Source organism: Phocoena sinus, chromosome 6 (genome assembly GCF_008692025.1).
Source record: "Phocoena sinus isolate mPhoSin1 chromosome 6, mPhoSin1.pri, whole genome shotgun sequence".
NCBI lineage: Eukaryota > Metazoa > Chordata > Mammalia > Artiodactyla > Phocoenidae > Phocoena > Phocoena sinus.
In genome coordinates, this window is record NC_045768.1 from 34,508,763 (window position 1) to 34,529,405 (window position 20,643).

General features: G+C 41.1%; 1 protein-coding gene across 2 annotated transcripts in view; it reads right to left on the reverse strand.

Annotated features, from left to right (window-relative positions):
* Positions 1-20,643, reverse strand: part of TDRD7 (tudor domain containing 7) — an 89,827-nt gene that overhangs the window by 26,086 nt on the left and 43,098 nt on the right. For both annotated transcript variants that reach the window (XM_032635307.1, XM_032635306.1), the window contains 2 exons: positions 6,593-7,179; positions 2,852-3,038 (listed from right to left, as the gene is read on the reverse strand). In XM_032635307.1, the coding sequence (XP_032491198.1) occupies positions 2,852-3,038; positions 6,593-7,179 (774 nt within the window). The remainder of the gene's footprint in view (positions 1-2,851; positions 3,039-6,592; positions 7,180-20,643) is intronic.

A 20,643-nucleotide genomic window follows, 5' to 3' on the forward strand; every position in this document is an offset into this window, starting at 1 on the left:
ACCCACAACTTGGAATTCTGCTCTTCCTAGGTTAAAATGGAGACAACGTGTTCTGTGAATAGGACATAGTATGTGAAATCATGATTCCTGGGCAATTTCGAATGTACTCCTAGCACTAAGAGACTAAAGAATACTGCTCTAAAATCTTCAAAGGGTTTCTGTAATGTCTGGAGCTTGTTTTTCTTTTCTTTCTTCTTTTGAATCACGATACCATGTATTTGTATGTCATCTGCGGCTCATAAACATCTGCCCATGGACTGTCCAGCTGGACTCTCACCACCCTCTGTCCTGTGTCCTTTGGCCCTGAGATCAGCACAAGCAGGCTCATAATCGTGGCACCGGGCCCCAGTTCATTCCTGGATCTCTGGCTCCCTCAAGTGGCCGCAGGTCTCACAGCACCACCTGAGTGATACCCAGAAAACACCCCTGGGATGTGGGTTTGCGCCAGGCCAAACTGGCACCAACCTGAGGGGGTGACCGCATGTTCCTGTTTCTCATACTCAGCAAGCTCTGCGGAAAGCAAGGAGGGAACCTGTTCTTCCTGTCAGGCACAGTAAAATTCAAGAGAAACAAGACTTTCCAAGTAGCTGGGGTTTCTCCTAATAAAGGGTAAAACTCATCTCTGTCTGGTTCATGGGATATGGGGAAGAAGATGAGGCCAGGACTGCCACAACTACTGCTGCCTTAAGAGCTTGCCACCGTAAAACACACCAAGCTGCTCTATTTATTCCTCACACCAGCTCACAGCTCTCAGAAGCAATGACACAGCCGGTTCCTTCCTCCTTTATGAGGTACTTTCCTGTTCTGGCTTCCGTGACACTGCCTTCTTGGTTTTCCTCCTTCTCTGGCCATTCTGACAGTCTTCTTTGCTCCTCTCACACCCACCATCTAAATGCTGAAGTGTTTCAGAGCCTAGTTCTGGGTCCCCTTCTCTGCTCTATGGGTGATTCTTCCTCAAGGAGATCTGACCCAGTCCCATGGCTTCAAGTAGCACCTACACGCTGATGTCTCCCACCCTGCTGCTACATCTCCAGTCCTGACTTCTCCCTGAGCTCCAGGCTTGTCCAGGTGAAATCTGATAGCTTTTCTCAAACCTAACAGGTCCTACAAAATTCTTGATTCTCCTATATATTGGTTCTTTTCCCTGATTTCCCAGTTTCAATAAATGGCACCAATATCCACCAGGTTGCTCAAGTCCCAAACCCAGCAGCCATCCTGAATCTTCTCCTTCCTTCTCTTCCACATCCGATGAATTAGTGTCCTATCAGTTCTACCTCCAAATACATCCTGAATACGTCCCATTACCTCTGTCTCCACTGTTTCTACCCTAATTCAGGTCACAAGTTGCTGGCTACTGCAATAGCCATCTAACCAGTCTTACTCTCCTTCTCTACACTACTACAATCCATGTTCTCTACACTACTACAATCCATGCCCCACACGGGCACTGGAACAATCTTTGAAGCAAATAAACCAGATCACATCTCCCTGCTTATCCCTTCCTTCAAAGTTATTTTCTATCACAGCACCCTGGTTATTTCCTTCACTGCTGTTAAATCGTCCTGTTTATTTATTGTATACTTGTTCATTATCTGTCTTCTTTTACTAGCATATAAGCTTCTCGAGAACAAGGACTTGTCAGTCTTGTCTCCTGCCCTAGGACAGTGGAAAAAATGAATGAAAAGTTTAACAGGAAGATACTAGCATAATGATAGTGTCTGATTTTATAGGTAAGGAATCAGAGAAGTTAAATAACTTTCCCAAGGCCACACAGCTAGAAGTGGCAGAGTTGGGACTTAAACTCAGGTCTAACTGACTCCAGAGCTTAAATTCCCAAAGTAGAGGTAAGGAAGGAAGGGGAAGGCCCAAGTTATTTTTGCCTTATAGATCTCAGACTAGGAGATATCCTTGTGGAGTATTTGTAGCATTTATTATAAACACTGATGCACTGTTAACATGTCACCGGGGTTTGTATGGTTCTTCTCTTCATAAGCAATCCCTGTGCCTTCAAATAGCTTAAGTTGTATTAGACTTCCTAAGGGCAGGGAAACGGTCAGCAAGTAGACTGAAGTTTAGCTAGGAATGTCTGGGGCAGTTATCTCCTATCGACTAGAGGCCACTCAGGTTTCTCAGTGAACACAAAGCAGTGATGGGGCCACACTGACTGGGGTCCTGTTCACCTGGACTTCCTGCCCCCTACAGTGCTAAGGGTTCTGAGATGTGCTAACCCTGCTTACAAAATTTAGACAAAACTGTGCCTTCATGAGTGAGTTCCGATTCTGGGTCTCTGAGCTGAGGGAAAAAGGAGGCAATGGAGCAGAGGATGATCACCACGAATGCGGTCAAGTCTGGAAGTATTAGAGCCTCTGAGGGAAGAGACTGGTGAACGAGCCCTCTAACCTTTCCAAGATGACCAAGAGGGCAAGACTTGGGGCATGGCCCAAGTCTTATCTGGGGTTCTCCTCAGCTGGCTGTGCAAGAAGGGAGAGAAGAATGCCATCTCCTCTAATCAGTATGGTTTCCCTCACTCCAAAGTATTGACCTTGATAAGAAGCCCACAGAGCTCTGATCAGTATTCATTATATAACCTTGGGGGATAGGAACAGAGATTTTTTTCCTGCTTACTTACATCATGGGTTATGGTACTACAATGGAGAAGAATTTTTTTTCTTTTTTTTAAACTAAAATTCTAAGATAATATAACTACCACTGACTTAAAAGTTGACAGAGATAATCTTTTACAGAGACTATCTTTTCAACTTCTGGGGAAAACTAAATATAGTTAGAGAGGACAGAATATTAGAAGCAACATTTTCATCTGAAAAATAACGTTTGTCTTCATAATGCTTGCCTTTATTTTGTTCCCTTCTGTTGAGGTGACCTGTGCCCGTAACCAGGCGTCCTCCTCAGCATTCACAGCCAGCAACTGGCCAATCTGCACAGTCTGGACGGGCGTGGCCTTCGAGTTCTTACTGTAATACTCCTTCATCTCATCTTCCATTAATTCCTGAGCAGCAGAATAGTCTCTGCCCACGTACCTAAATTAAAGGAAGAGAACACAAATGAAGCAACCTGGAAGAAGGAAAGCTACAGGAATTCATTAATATTACTCTGTTTTTCTACGGTCATCTTTGGTTCCAGGCTCAGACTTGCTTACACTGACAGGGAGGAGAACATGCAGTTAGTAAACAATTATATCTTTTTTTTTTTTTTTTTTTTTTTTTTTTTTTTTTTTTTTTTGCGGTACGCAGGCCTCTCACTGCCGTGGCCTCTCCCGTCGCGGAGCACAGGCTCCGGACGCGCAGGCCCAGTGGCCATGGCTCACGGGCCCAGCCGCTCCGCAGCATGTGGGATCTTCCCGGACTGGGGCATGAACCCGTGTCCCCTGCATCGGCAAGTGGACTCCCAACCACTGCTCCACCAGGGAAGCCCAACAATTGTACCTTGAAAAAGGAGAATACAATACTGTGGAGCTCACAAAAAAAGACCAAGGTCCAACACACCACACAACAGAGCAAATGCTCAACAACAATCCAGAGAACTAGAGGATATAACAGTAAGCACTCAGGGAGGACCAGGTTGAGAGAAGACTCAAGGGAAGGAAAGGGAGGAAGTGGAAAGGAAGACACCAGTGGAAGCCAGATGAGCAAGAGTCGACCTGAGATTTTGACTCAGGCTGCTGGAGATGTGTGTAGATTTCTGAGAAGAGAATGTAGTTGATAGTTCTGCCTTAACTAAGGCTGGGTCTGAACAAGTCTCAATCTCTGAAAACCAATGAAATCTGACTCCTCCTAGAGAAAAACAAACCCTTGAAAACAATAGATAGAACCATGTGACAACCCATCCCTCCAACTTACTGAACAAATTTGAACAAATTACAACAAAATGTTGAGTTCTGATGCCCTTAAAGAGATGACATGTTCTAGATAAATGCCTCTTTAAGTTGCATGCTTTTTAAGAAATGTTTTTTTCCAGGATACTCTTCTATCCCCCTTCTACAATTTTTGGCTGTTGACAACTGCAATCACCTTGTCCTAGTTTATGTTATCAAAACATACTGTTTTGCTTTCTGCCATAAATAGGCTGCTGCTTCCTTGTCCTTTAGTCTTCAGAGACAATTCCAACAAAGGCCTCCTTCCAGGATGGAAAACCTGGCAAATCAAACCTGGCTCCTTTAACAGGAGATATCTCAGCCATGGGATGAAGCCTTTTGAGTTTGAAGGCTATGCTGTACCAGCACCAGAATCACCTGGCCAGCGAGACAGGGGATATGCCACAAGAACATTGCTCTTTGAACTGTTCTAGCTTCTACTCAGGGCCCAAGTGGTCCTATACAGCTTTCAGAAACTATTCCTTTTAGGAGTATCTTCCTGTGTTTTTGGTAACTATCAGCAGGACAGAAGAAACCAGAGTCAACCTATTTGTTACTAGAGGAAAAAAAGCTTTTAAAAGCCCTACACAATGTGGAAATAATGCCTCTTTTGGAGGCAATGGCTATTTTAAAACAAAATATGACATGCATATTATTCACTCCAGAAACAGCTGTAAAAGCTGTGTCATACTCTATCATTTAAGGTTACTGAGCTTTACAAATGTTAGGGTACTGCCTGGAATACAGCTGCACTTTTGGCTCTGGAGTCTCCTAGTAGATCTGCAGCTCTGCTCAAGTGCCCATTTCCTTGGGATCTGGAGTCTCATGGGGCCTCCTGGTAGCGCTGCTACAGTCCTGGGAGCTCAACTGGCAGAGGCCTAGGCTGTAGCCCGTGGTTTGGTAGTCTGCATAGCATGGGCTCCTGCCAGGGAGGAGGGAGGTGGTGAGAAGCAGCATGAGATCTGCAGGCTGCTTCTGTTCTCTGTAGCCACCAACAGAGAACGATGCCTGGGCGGGGTAAGGAGGTAATATGACAGTTGGTATAAGAGTGGGTAGTGGCAAGAATAAGGTCATACATTATCCCCAAATTACCTGAGCAAGTGAACAAAGAATGATATGCAGGCCAATTTAGATATGCCATAAATACAAAGTTTTACAAAGTTAATTTTTAGACTGGAGACAACAGATTCCCATACTTGACCTAAGGGTCCTGCCACGGCACCTCCCTGTAACTTTTATGAGTCACAAGTCTACTAGTTTCCAGAGTCTACTGCCTGGGTAAAGGTGTGGATGTAGAATAGGGCTCAGCCTGCTGGGGTCAGGACGGTGGGGGGATACTAATGACCTAGGGTCAACCTAAGGGCAGACATTACCCATCATGCTTGCTGGTTGCCAGCCACCCTAATGAACACATAGAATGCTGGCTCTGGGATTCTAACTTATACTGAAAAAGGGATCTAGATAACCTGAGGACCCTGGACCTAATCATCCTGGAGTAGACTGAACCCCCATCCTATTGAAGTCCTGGAACTGATCCAGATTCTTGCCAGATCTTGGGAAGAACGTAAGAAATCACATGATTCATCCAGTCCAGTGCTGGGTGCTTGGCTCTCTGAAAGTGGCACCAATGACTACTGGTAACAGATACCAAAGGATCCTGCCAAGGAAGCAGATTTAGATTTTCTTTATAATGTCAAATGGTAAAAGTTAGCAATGTGCTCCTCAACATCCTTCCTTTACCTCAGTTTATTAGTGACCCACAGCGGGAACCCTAACCCTCAGCAAGCTATTTCTATCTTCAGGCCATACCACATCTTAGAATAAAAGCTCTATACATTTACCACCCCTCTATAAAAAGGACCTCAACAAAGCTCCTACATGTTCTAGTTTGAACATCCTAAGATACTTGATTCTCACTTCATCATCAGACTTAGTTTGTTCAAACAGAAAAGCTTCAATAGGTTTGCTGTATAGGACTTTGATTATTTTTTGTGGCCTTTCATTGGATCTTCCCAGCTCAGCTGTGATCCTTGGGAAGAGTAAGAGTCCAACGCACAGGGACATTTTGGGTGAAGGAGCCTGGATTCTGTTCTGCTCCAGCCACAGCCACACCTTGGGCTGCTGCCTCCAGAGATCCAGCTACAGTGGTTACCATTCTTCATTCCAAGTCAGAAACAGCAAATTATAGTCTTTCAATATTTTCTATGTATTCTACATTTCCTCCAAAAGTCCACATCAAGTGCCTGAACTGAACTGATTTTTGGAATTCCAGTTATCATTAGCCACTTAGGCAATAATTCCTTCTCCCAGGCAATGATATCAAAAGGCTCGAGAAACCAGAGGGCTAATCTGATGCATTACACTAGAAGGCGGTGCTTAGCTATTCTGACTTTTAGGAAACACTACGTAATCCCAGATTAAACAGTATTACCTACCTAGTGGGTGATTGCTCTTTCTACGGACTAGGTATTGCTTTTGACTTATATAGTTACCATTATGCTTTTGACATAGATTATTTTCATGTTCAGACCATATCATCATTTCAATTTTTAAAACTGTAAGAAATCTTTTCTCGCAAAAATAGTTATTTTAAACATTATACTTCAATATAACTCTATAGAACTAAAAATATATTATTCTTCCTCAACCAGCATCTATATGAAGAATAGCCAAGTAGCAAGAGTACACTAGGATTCTAAAGAATTAGAAAATAAAACTTGCCTGATAACCACTTCATTTGTGTTGCTCAGTTCAACCACCAGTACAGATGGGGATGCCTCAGTTGGAATGATTAACGGAGGAATTGTTACAGTCTCCATAAAGGTATCAGCACTTTTGGTAATGTTTTCTTCTATCTGCAAATATTCTTGTTCAATCACAGACTTGACATCATAATCTCCATGTGCTTGCTCTGCATCCTTTAGGATTTTGTCAGTGGGTGGTGGAAGTTTAGCATAGAGAATGGCCTTCTGAGGGTTTCCAGAAATGTAGTCTATGGTGCATACATCGGAAAGCGAGGCAAGATTTTTTAAGGCATCCTCAGGTAATTTCACTTTGTACATGTCCTCAAATGCTTTTGGGAGTGCGCTGGCCCAAAGACCACTTGAGTATTTCACCAGCAGCTCCTCAACTTTCTCTTTAAAGTCTCCTGGCATAACTGTTGGACACCCTTTGAGTGGTGGTATTTGTTTTGGAGCAGGTAGTGGGGATGGTGGCACTTTTTCAGCATTCAGTTCACTTCTCAAAAGCTGCTTTCTCTTAGCTGGATAAACAAGTAAATCTTGACCACCATTGCAAGGTTTTTCCACCTGAAATTTTTAAATACAGCAAATGACAGATATTTTAATGGCTAAAAACAACCTGAGAGCACATTAATGCATTTTAAATTTGAGAGAAACACTTTTCAAATTTATGAAGAGAACACAAAATTGTACATTTTACTCTTCTCAATCACTGAGACTCTAATACACTGCCTTCACCTGCAAACATGATCATGCACATTTCAGTAACAAGCAGGGAAATGAAATAGTATGAATTTCCCATGTGAAGCACCTGACCTCCAATAACCCTAGGAAATCATGAGAGCTTCTGCCCTGTACACCACCTAGTTTCTCTGACAAATAGTTTTGTCTCACCTAGTTTCTCTAACAAATACGAAGCAACAGCTTACAAAACTGACAGAATACAAGGAGGAATGAAACCATGAAAAGGTATCAGAACTGTCAGGAATAAACCACTGGGAAGAAAGCTAGGAAATATTCAGGCAAAACTGAGGTGCTGTCTCTCTTCTTCCTGCAGTGTCCTGAGAAAACCCTCAGCTTTCCATTATGTAGGAAGGTCAGTCCAGAGGTAAGGCACACATTTTCCAACAACTACAGTAGAAAGTTAGCTAAAAGTGTTGTCCCTGTAATGAACAAGACTTAAGAATGCCCAGCAGTTGTATACCACCCAATTTCTAATTTTCTTCTCATGACATTCCAGAGAGGCACAACAAGACTTAAGAATGCCCAGCAGTTGTATACCATCCAATTTCTAATTTTCTTCTCATAACATTCCAGAGAGGCACGGCTTCAATATAAGAGAAGGAGGAAAAGAGAAACTGATGTATGGAACCATTTTTCCAAGTTCTAAGCCTTTCCACTTCTAGACCAGGGGTCAGCACACCATAGGCTGCGGCCCAATGCAGCGTGCCACCTGTTTTTCCATAGCCCATGAGCTAAGAATGATTTTTCTATTTTTAAATGGCTGAAAAAAAAAATCAAAAGAATTACTTTGTGACATGAAAATGATATGAAATTCAGTGTACATCAACAAAGTTTTATTGGCACCCAGCCATTCTCTATGTAGTGCGTATGGCTGCTTTTGCACTACAATGGCAGAGTCGGGTAGTTGTGCCAGACTATGGGTGACAGTCACAAAGCTCTTGGCCTGCAAAACCTAAAATATTTATTACTTGGTCCTTTACAAAAAGAATTTCTCAATTTCCGATTAGACTGAAGTTAGTACTCATAGCCCTCTGAAATTCTTCTATTCTGTCAGATCCTATTCACCTATTCTTTAGCTGAAATTTAAGACCTTAGGAGGCTATCCAGACCACTAAGGTGATAATACAAGCTTACAAGAAGTAACCCCTTCCCCAAGAAGAATAGAATATTAAAGTTGCTGGGTGGGTAGCTTGTCAGTAAAAACATTGACTTCATTTACTAATTTTCTATATAATGCTTAGGAAGAGAGAACATAAATACAGTTGACCCTGCTGACACCGTGTGACACTCTGGATGGTATTTATATGATATTCACAATTTGTGTCCTTAATGTTAAGGCTGGAAACACAAAACATTTGGGACACTCCTCATTTTGCTCTCAATGGTTAGCCTACCTCTCCAAAGACTCACATTTTAAAATCTCGAATCTTAAAATGCCTATCTTCACTGTGCTTTAAGACACTTAAGATACAAGGACACAGACTGGGTATCCAGAAAAGATTTGAGAAATATACTTTTTGAGAAAATGGAAAAATAAAACAGAATTCTATTTCTATGTAAGTTTTTCCCTTGTCATACAGAATCCCAGTTAGTAGTCTCTTCAATAAGTGGTGCTGGGAAAGCTGGACAGCTACATGTAAAAGAATGAAATTAGAACACTCCCTAACACCAGACACAAAAGTAAACTCAAAATGGATTAAAGACCTAAATGTAAGGCCAGACACTATAAAACTCTTAGAGGAAAACATAGGCAGATCACTCTATGACACAAATCACAACAAGATCCTTTTTGATCCACCTCCTAGAGAAATGAAATAAAAACAAAAATAAACAAATGGGACCTAATGAAACTTAAAAGCTTTTGCACAGCAAAGGAAACCATAAACAAGACCAAAAGACAACCCTCAGAATGGGAGAAAATATTTGCAAATGAAGCAACTGACAAAGGATTAATCTCCAAAATTTATAAGCAGCTCATGCGGCTCAATATCAAAAAAACAAACAACCCAATCCAAAAATGGGCAGAAGACCTAAATAGACATTTCTCCAAAGAAGATATACAGACGGCTAACAAATACATGAAAGGATGCTCAACATCACTAATCATTAGAGAAATACAAATCAAAACTACAATGAGGTATCACCTCACACCAGTCAGAATGGCCATCATCAAAAAATCTACAAACAATAAATGCTGGAGAGGGTGTGGAGAAAAGGGAACCCTCTTGCACTGTTGGTGCGAATGTAAATTGATACAGCCACTATGGAGGGTCCTTAAAAAACTAAAAATAGAACTGCCATTCGACCCAGAAATCCCACTACTGGGCATATACCCTGAGAAAACCATAATTCAAAAAGGGTCATGTACCACAATGTTCATTGAAGCTCTATTTACAATAGCCAGGACATGGAAGCAACCTAAGTGTCCATCGACAGATGAATGGATAAAGAAGATGTGGCACATATATACAATGGAATATTACTCAGCCATAAAAAGAAACTAAATTGAGTTATTTGTAGTGAGGTGGATGGACGCAGAGACTGTCATACAGAGTGAAGTAAGTCAGAAAGAGAAAAACAAATATCGTATGTTAACAAATACATATGGAATCTTAAAAAAATGGTTCTGAAGAACCTAGGGGCAGGACAGGAATAAAGACGCAGTCGTACAGAATGGACTTGAGGACACAGGGAGGGGGAAGGGTAAGCTGGGAGGAAGTGAGAGAGTGGTATGGAGATAAATACACCACCGAATGTAAAATCGATAGCTAGTGGGAAGCAGCCGCATAGCACAGGGAGATCAGCTCGGTGCTTTGTGACCACCTAGAGGGGTGGGATAGGGAAGGTGCGAGGGAGACGCAAGAGGGAGGAGATATGGGGATCTATGTATATGTATAGCTGATTCACTTTGTTATAAAGCAGAAACTAACACAATTGTAAAGCAATTATACTCCAATAAAGATGTTAAAAAAACAAAAAAAGAATCCCGGTTAGTATAATTTTAGATTTAGACATGGCAGTCCTCCATATCCAAAGCCAGCGGAGCCTGCTGGGCCCATCTTAAAACCCTTCTTCAGTCTTCCCCTAGCAACATCTTCTCAACTCTTTGCAACACCTTCTCTGAAGTGGATGGCAGAGGCTAATTTCAATGGAATATAGTCCATCTTATTCATCTAAAATAACTCTCACAAGACGCATGTCCTATCTGTGCACATGGCTTCTTCTAACCCAAAAGAGGACAACAGTTCTTCAGTTTAATGATCCTTTTCTTTCCAATAAATTAACTGGGAATATGAGATACTTCAATGTTTGTTTACTAATCTCCCCCACTCTTGGCCCCAAAGCTTCCATTCCCACCTGTGCTTTAGATGCAATCAGGACCAATTACCTAACAATGTAATTATCAAACCTCTAAACATGACCTCTGAACATGACCAGCACACTGAGTTCTTCTAACTAGGGATTACTTTTTTTTTTTTTTTTTTTTGCTGTATGCGGGCCTCTCACTGTTGTGGCCTCTCCCGCTGCAGAGCACAGGCTCCAGACGCGCAGGCTCAGCGGCCACGGCTCATGGGCCCAGCCGCTCCGCGGCATGTGGGATCCTCCCGGACCGGGGCACGAACCCGTGTCCCCTGCATCGGCAGGCGGACTCTCAACCGCTGCGCCACCAGGGAAGCCCGGGGATTACTATCTTAACAGAAGTTATGAATATTAGGTCCACTTGATGTGAATTTGGTCAGGACAAGAAGAGAATTCCCATTTTTCTGGCCTTTATTCCAGAATAATGCTTAAAGATCACCTGGAAGTAGTAAGCTTCCAGGGCTTTGTCTGGAGCATTTATATCAAGCTTTGCCAGTAGCATTTATATCAAGCTTTGCCAGTCAGCCTATAAAGTAGATTTTTGACCAATAAGCCTGAGTTTATTCAAAGTACAAACAATGGCCAAATAATCATCTGAACTAGAAGGCAGGTTTGTTTCCTCAGCAGTTTTATTTTCATTGTTTAAAGTAGATAACCTACCCCAGCCCCCAGCAATCCCCAAATGACTAGTTCCTTGAATTGTAGCCACTTTCCAATTTTTACTGGCTTCTTCTTGATCTCATAAGCCAGTTATGTGCCTAATTCCACTTTGTTCTCTAGTAATTTGACCTCTTTAAATTCAAATTAGCATCTACTAAGATTAAACATAAGCCTGACTTTAGGAACAGAATCTGACACTAACTGGAGTTGATGCAGATGTTCCTCAACATGTTAGACAACTATTCATGGATAATTTAGTGACACGGAAAATATGCCTGGTGCACGTACGTCATTAGCCAATCTTTGGAGAATAGCTGAAGGGTTACTCAATTCAAAGGAAAAGATCATGAAGCTCATATTGTATAGAATTTAAAATATATGTAATTTAAGACAAATGTAATTTTTTTCAACTTAAACTCTTTGTTTTAAATTTATCATGAAAGTGAAAATTTGCTTTTCTCAGGCATTCCAATGTGATCACCATCTGTCCTTCAGAACATGTGTCTTCTTTTTAATTTTCTGGTCAATGGGCTTAGAAACAACACCTATTACTCTATCTATTCCCAGCCTATGAGAATCTTCCCAAAGGCAAGAAATGGCTGGAATGTGGGTTACAGTATGGTGTCCACTCTTCACTGTGCTCTGGTACATCTGACCAGATTTACATGCTGTTCTCTTGTCTCATCCCCCAAAACAGAACAGCTGTCTTCTGGCCTTCATAAATGACCAAGGTAAGTCAATAGCTACTTGAAACATGGCTTTTATTATTTCCTTAGTGTGATAATCAGCTGCTAATCATTCCAGTTGGATCTTTCAGGAGGGTGCTTTTACAACTTCTATTGGGTTGGCCAAAATGTTCATTTGTTTTTTTCCGAAAGATGGTTCTAGTAGCACTTAGTTGTTTTTAACTTCAATTGAAACGATTTTGTTAGATTGTATTGTGACAGTCATCATTTCAGTGTGCATTTAAAAAAAAGACTTATCAAAACTGGTGAATTTTTGTGTAGCCATTTTAATACTGAAGATGAAAGAAAAAAGCAACATTTTCCACATATCATGCTTTATTATTTCAAGAAAGGTAAAAATGCAACTGAAACGCAAAAATAAGGTTTGTGCAGTGTATGGAGAAGGTGCTGTGACTGATCGAACATGTCAAAAGTGGTTTGCGGGGCTTCCCTGGTGGCTCAGTGGTTAAGAATCTGCCTGCCAATGCAGGGGACATGGGTTCGAGCCCTAGTCCGGGAAGATCCCACATGCTGCAGAGCAACTATGCCTGTGCGCCACAACTACTAAGCCTGTGCTCTAGAGCCCGTGAGCCACAACTACTGAAGCCCACGTGCCTAGAGCCCGTCCTGCGCAACAGGAGAAGCCACCACAGTGAGAAGCCCACGCACTGCAATGAAGAGTAGCCCCTACTCGCCGCAACTAGAGAAAGCTCGTGCGCAGCAATGAAGACCCAACGCAGTCAAAAATAAATAAATAAATTTTAAAAAGTGGTTTGCGAAGTTTTGTGCTGGAGATTTCTCGCTGGACGATGCTCCATGGTCGGGTAGACCAGTTGAAGTTGATAGTGATCAAATCGAGACAGTCATTGAGAATAATCAACGTTCTACCACGTGGGAGATAGCCAACATACTCAAATATCCAAATAAAGCACTGAAAATCATTTGCACCTTCTTGGTTATGTGAATCGCTTTGATGTTTGGGTTCCACATAAGTTAAGCGAAAAAAACCTTGACCATATTTCCACATTTGATTCTCTACTTAAACGTAATGAAAATGTTCTGTTTTTTAAAACAAATTGTGACGGGCGATGGAAAGTGGATATTGTACAATAACGTGGAACGGAAGAGATCATGGGGCAAGCAAAATGAGCCACCACCAACCAAAGAAGGTGATGTTGTGTATATGGTAGGATTGGAAGGGAGTCCTCTGTTATGAGCTCCTTCAGCAAAACCAAACGATTAATTCCAACAAGTACTGCTCCCAATTAGACCAACTGAAACCAGCACTTGACGAAAAGCGTCCGGAATGAGTCAACAGAAAATGCATAATCTTCCATCAGGATAACGTGAGACCGCATGTTTCTTTGACGACCAGGCAAAAACTGTTACAGCTTGGCTGGGAACTTCTGATTCATCTGCTGTATTCACCAGATATTATTGCACCTTCGGATTTCCATTTATTTAGGTCTTTACAAAATTTTCTTAATGGAAAAAATTTCAATTCCCTGGAAGACTGTAAAAGGCACCTGGAACTGTTCTTTGCTCAAAAAGATAAAAAATCTTGGGAAGATGGAATTACGAAGTTGCCTGAAAAGTGGCAGAAAGTAGTGGAACAAAAGGGTGAGTACATTGTTCAATAAAGTTCTTGGTGAAAATGAAAAGTGTGTCTTTTATTTTTACTTAAAAACCGAAGGCACTTTTTGGCCAACCCAATAGTTCCTGTAGTCTAATTGATTGAGGTACATACCTGAGAAGGGGGTCAAAAGGCCTCCTGTTCTATAGGAGAAGACTCAGGATCATAATCCTGCCATTTTCTTCCACGGTTTCATTGTTTTGTGGCTCTTCAGTTTTGTGTTTGGTTTTGGATATTCACCCAAAAAATGACCAGTCCAATGACTGGAAACTGGCATGACCTGGAACTCCATAGATTTACTATGTATGGGTCCTTACCTCCACCTCCCAACAGAAGAGACAGGTAGTAACCTAAAGGATTAACTCCTTACACCATGGAGTTCAAGCCATCTCCTCTGGTGATCATCAGAAGATTCTAGTATCTAACATGCCTTAAACTTTCTATTCCCACAAGTTCATTATATTTAGCTTGATTTCTGCCTCATTTGGAATCACAACTTGAATGAGATACTTCTCTCACATCCCTCTGAGTTTTTGTAAGTTTGGAGTTGACAGATTAGCTTTGGTAGATGTGAGACTCAAGGACTTAAAACATCAACTTCTTCAGGAGCCCTGTAAGTTCACACAAATAGAAGTCTTCATGCTATATGCCTAGAAATTGTCTTCTTAATTCTAAGGTCTTTACTTCTTCCTAATTTACCTGTTCTGTAAAGTTCTTGAAGCCAAACTCCTTTGAGTTTATGAAGGCTCACCTGCTAACTCTGCAGCACAGGCTGCTGAGGTAAACTTACTGTTTCTTATGGAATTAGAATTTTCTTTGGGATTCTGTAACAGAATTGGTATTGTCCAATTAAATCAAAAAGTTTCAAAGCAGTTGTATGGGTGTCATTCAGACACAGTTTTGTTTCCATTGGGTAGTAGTTTTTTGTGTTGAAGCTTTAAATTACATTCTAAATCTCATTTTATATGTTCACCACCCAATACCAACCTCAGACAGTATGGTAAAATCACGTTTACCTGGAGACCTGCCTTCCAGCACTCCAACTATTAGCAGTGGCTTGGAACTCAAAAACAAGCCAATTAAAAAACTCAATTTCAGCAGGCAGTAAAGACCTCTGGGTACCTAGCAACAACTACAACATCAAAGAGTCACTGACCAGAAGCTTGCACCCTATGATTAGCAAGTTCACAGAAAGGAAGACTGGTTGATGACCTTCTACAGAGCTCAGTCTTTTTGTGTTAATGCTGAGAAGTGCTGGGAGAGTTAGACAACTGAGAAAGAGATGAGGAAATGGTCCCCAATGGCCTGACTGGGCCACAGTGAAGACAAACTGATAGGTTCAGATCTGAAGCCTCTAAGGGTAGTGGGTGAGGCTTATACTGCACGCAGGATAATAATACACTGAGATGAGCTAACACCCAACTCAGTGTTCCAGACCACCTACAACCGCCACCCTCTCTGCAGCAGTTCATGCTACGCCCAAGATTATTCAGAAAGGGTTATAATTTTTAGTCGCTTCTGTTCAAGAAAGTACAGGTGTTTGTGGCATATTCCACAGAGGTTTAATCAAAGGTAAAGGTAAAAAGTTCCTTGTAGGGCTTCCCTGGTGGCGCAGTGGTTGAGAGTCCACCTGCTGATGCAGGGGACACGGGTTCGTGCCCCGGTCCGGGAAGATCCCATATGCCACGGAGCGGCTGGGCCCGTGAGCCATGGCCGCTGAGCCTGCACGTCCGGAGCCTACACGTCCGGAGCCTGTGCTCCGCAACGGGAGAGGCCACAACAGTGAAAGGCCCGCGTACACTAAAAAAAAAAAAAAAAAAAAAAAGTTCCTTGTAGATGGTACCCTGTCTGTTCACAAACCACCTATCCAGAGAAACTCTTTCTCCACCATCTTGGGTAAGTAGTTTTATAGACATTATGTATTTCAAGGCTAATACTTTTTCACTCCCATCCCTTTCCTAGTAAGGACTTCGCACTGATGCTGACTACAACCATTTATGTTTGGATAAACTTCAAGCCATTTTCCTTTAGTGTGGCCCAAGGTTAGGCCCTTGTTCACAGGTCCCCTTCAGGAAGACATTATCCTGGTTAACTGTGTGCAGACCTTTTGGGCATGATCTTGGCTGGCAGCTGCGGCTTTCACTGTGCATTCTAAGCTAAGCAGGTACTAGATATGCTTCTCATTACCTTTGCGGGGAGCAGGATCTGCTCCTCTAGGATGGCAGAAATTCACTTCATCTAAGAGTTTTAGTTCCTTTATCCACTGCTCTTATTTTTCAATTTAAACTTTTGTTCTGCCCTCTTTAGCATTTCCTCTGTTTTCATTGAGATAGGCTCCTCTGTAGAGCTTGCTGGGTATGCCTCTGGTTTTACACTGCATGATAATTATTAGTATTTGTGTAGCTTGATTTATGACTTTTGGGGGGAAATTTCCAGTGGGTTTTAACTTGCTTGCATTTAAGCTAGACTGTTCCTGGAAAAATAACAGCTGTCTTTTCCTATATACCTGCTATGTTTCTTTTTTTCTTTTCTTTTTCTTTTTTTGGCCACACTGTGCGGCATGTGGGATCTTAGTTCCCCAACCAGGAATCAAATCCACGCCCCCGGCATTGAAAGCACAGAGTCTTAACCACCGGACCACCAGGGAAGTCCCCTAGGTACCTGCTATGTTTCTATACTGTACTGGCAGCTGTTTATAGTTTGTGTAACTTAATTCTAACAACCCTAAGAGATGGGAAGAAACAGTCACATTTTAGAGCATACTGAAGCCCAGATTTATATGCTGAAAGTAACACCACTAAGAAATGGCCAGGGCAAAAGCCTAACTGCAAAGCCCTAACTCTTTCTACTGTACTATTGGGCTTTATGGGTAATTTTCTGTTTCAAGTTCCAGAACAGCAATGTCACATTACTCCCCTACTGCCCTATTCTGATTTCGCCACAGTGCTCTTTTATCTTTCTTCTATTCAGATGGTCACTGAAATTGAATTTAAAAACTGTTCCAACGTGTTCATTGCATATTTCTTTTTGTTGATGAAAAGTTAGAAAGGAAATTGGATTCCAATTAGATATTATGGCTGTACTTTCAAGTCCTAGCTTTACTTCTCACTGCTGCTTCTGCTGGAATGGCTGCACAGACTGTATCAACACCACTAAGCCTGAGGATATATCACTGCTGTTTCACTTATGTTCGCTTCCTTAGAAATTCAATTTGTTTTTAACCCAGAAATATCTAGGCTTTAAAAAAAGAGGCAATTCATTTTGCATGGGCTGACAGGTGCTTTATCTTATATAATTAATTACCACAATTAAAGTTAAGACAAATTCCTGAACATACAAAAATATGTAAGTGGCAGAACTGCTGTTGCCTCTTTTGATATTACAGAAATTGCTATATTGACTTTAGGAATCCAGAACTTTAGGAATTTTTAAAAGTCTGAGGTATTAGAGGACTAAATGACTTAAAGCTCAGTGATTTCTAATGCACAGAAAAATGACTTATAAAATACAGCCTAACAGTAAAACCCTTTTATAAAAGCATGAATAATGAGTGTGATTAGGTATTTTTTCTCATTTACAACATTTTATGTTCTCATTCACTAAATGTTATGTTTTGTAATTAAGGCCTGAGGTGCTTCCAGGTGAACTCAGAATGTTTCCCACTATCCTGAAGTTGCCTCCCAATGCTCCTACGCTATAGGTCTTTGAGGCTACTGTCAGAGAGCCTTCTCAGCTGAGTGCATCTATTCCTGTCTGGCTCTAAACGAGCCACCCAGCTCTCCACACAGCTTCAGGTAAGGCACTACAGACAGATATTCTGTCTCAGGTAGGAATGGAGACGTTTCTCCACCCATGTTTCAGAGTGGAGGATTTCAACAAAATCTCTCATGTTCAACAGTAATTGTCACAAGATTTGAAATTTTACTAGAAATTGAAGTCAGCCAGAGGCTCTGGATTCTGTGTGACCTCATGGCAGGGACCCGCTAAGTTTCCACCAAATTATGACTCTTTTAATAAAGTGAATTGGCCCATTTGCCTCTTGAGTTTCTTCTTGAGCCACTGTCTTCTTATTGAATTTCTTACAATTTTCTGAAAAAGCCATGTTTTTCTGTCTCAGGCTTTGGCACAAGCTGTTTCTTTTGTCTGAGGTGCCTTTTCCCCAGCATTCCCACCTTTGTCTAACTTACTTCAACTCATCTCTCAGGTTTTAGTGTAACAGACACCTCCTCTGGGAAGCTTTTCTTGACTCATCAGACTACGTCTCATCCTCCTGTTTACATGTTTCCTTAGCACCCTGCATTTTTCCTTCATAACTATTGCAGGCTTGCCCTTATCTGCTCAATGTTTATTTTCCCCTGTTGGACATTAAGTTCCGTAAGGGCAAGGTCCAGGTCTGTCTTGTTTACTGTTATTCTTAGCACCCAGATCAGTGGGTGGCTCACAGAAGCATTTATCAATACTAGCCAAATACAACAATTAAGGAGAACATTATTATAAGGCCACCACTTTAGAACAGCCAAGAGATGGCCGTTGCTATCCTTCTCCTAGGACTCAATGGCAATTCTTAGATGCCAGTATCCTTTCGTCAAGAGTACTGGTCAAGCCTGCCATCTTGGGCTCTTTGCTTTTGAAGACAGCTTCTGCACAAGTTCCATTCCCGCGAAAGTTGCCTAGGAACACTATGAAACTGGGTCACCATTGTTAATATGATTTTATATTCTCTTTAGCTTTCAAAACTCTCAGTCCACATTTTGTTGTCAGAGAGATCCAAAAGGTTAAGAACAACAGAGTCAAAGCATCCTTCTGCCTGCATCAAAATACCATCTAACAACCTTGTAAAGTGACTTATAGCATATAGCTGATTAAACCTTCATGAAGGTAAAATTTCAGAGCTTTTATTTTGGTCCCTTGAGCTGATGCTACCCATCCTATATTAAATGGAAATCCTGCAAGTGATTATCTCTGGGAGGTAGGATGATGGGTGATTTTATTTCATTTATAACTTTAGTTTTCAATATTTTATATGGGACATTTTACATGACTGAGGGGAGAAAGCACTTTTTTTTTTTAAATAAAGAAGTACAACTGCACTCAGATTTCTTCTTCAGTTACACAACAACATGGACTATACACATTACTAAGTCTTTCTTACCCTAAAATTTCTGCACTGTGTTCTAACCTGTCTGACCCTGTTTGCAGTAGAATCAGCCCTGGGCATGCTATCAGTGTTCCTGCTTTTCAGCAAGATGAAAAGCAAGAAGTCAGAAGAAAGGGAAATTAACCATGGTGTAACTGTTTAAAAACTGCCTAAAAATAAACATGGTGTAACAGTTTGAAACTGTGAAACTGTTTACCAGTAGGCTGTTAAAAAAAAAAAATCAGAGCTATTTAAAAATGTTTTGAAAAATATCAACAGATGTCCATTAAAAACTGGCAGTTTTTGTCATCCTAGACACAATGCTTCACTAAGTAAATTCTCATACCTGACAACTGATAGTGACTGCATCTAAACAGTCCATACTCAAAATTGAGAGAAACAGCATGGAGATAAGAAAGATATATTACATTTCTGCTTCACATTCCCACCCTCACTGCCTGGGACAGAAATAATCATGCAACATAGATGCATTTGAGCAACCAAAAAAATTAAAAATCAGTCCATTTTAGGCACCTGAAATTTAGTAGGAAACCACCCATTTTAGATAAAGTTTTAACATCAAAGAGATAGGTACTCTCTCTCCTGCAGTCCTAGCAAGAGAAATTTTGAGGCTTTGCAGATATGCAGAGTAGCGAGGATGAAAATTTCCCCCCAAAAGTCATAAATTAAGCTACACAAATACTAGTAATTATCATGCAGTGTAAAACAAAGTGACCAGAAACATAATACATTAAGAAGAATCTGTGAATTTAATTTAAAAATTCTTTTACTCTAAAGATAATTTCTTTATCGAAGCTTAATAGTGGGTTTTATGTGTTTATTTACAATAAAAGGGCTTAAAGTTCATTGAAGACATAAGTTCATGAATGTCTATGGATTTAAAAATAAAAGAACCATATGCATTCCAAAAAGGAGCTCCAGGCCCTGAACCTTCAAATCAAGCAGCCTGGTGAAACCCTCAAAAGTCCCCTTCAAGATTATGGAAACCTAAGGGGGGTCGACCCTCAAATGCTACTAAACCTGCATCCAGTGAGATATTCTTTTCAGAAAGGAGTAAAAATGGAATGAATTGAATAGCAACCTTAGGAATTCCCACTACAAGAATAAACCCCATATTCAACATAAATCAGGGATAACATTCTCATGATCATTCTTGACTTTATAGGTAGGGGAACAGCCATAATTCCAGAGTTTGACATATTCCAGAGTTTGTAATATTCCAGAGTTTTGTATATTCCAGAGTTTGACATATTCCAGAGTTTGACATATTCCAGAGTTTGTATATTCATCAGCACATCACATTGCCCTAAGGTGGTCTCAGCCCCTAAAGCAGTGCATGGTACCTGCAGGTGCAGAGTAAATGATGTAAGAACAAATAAGACAGATAGATGGATGGATGGATGACTCTTGACTGGAAAGCCCATGGGACTGGAGTGGGTGTCAGTGCCCTGGAGGAAGAAGTGGTTATAAAAATACATGCTGTCTTTAGGCCAGGTGCTTATAAGAGAGAGGCCCACACTCTGCCCAACAGGGTTGGGGGCCAAAATATATATTAAGTTAAAGAAATGAAAGCCCTCTACCAAGCAATAATTGTCATGCATATTCAATTCTATAAGCTTAGAAGCACCAAGTAACCGCTAATTTAAAAGTTATTTTGTTGAATATATTCTATGTAAATAAAAACATTAAGAAACATCTAAAAATTAGTTATTTTGTTTTAAGAATCTAGTTGTCTCTATCTCTGGATGAAC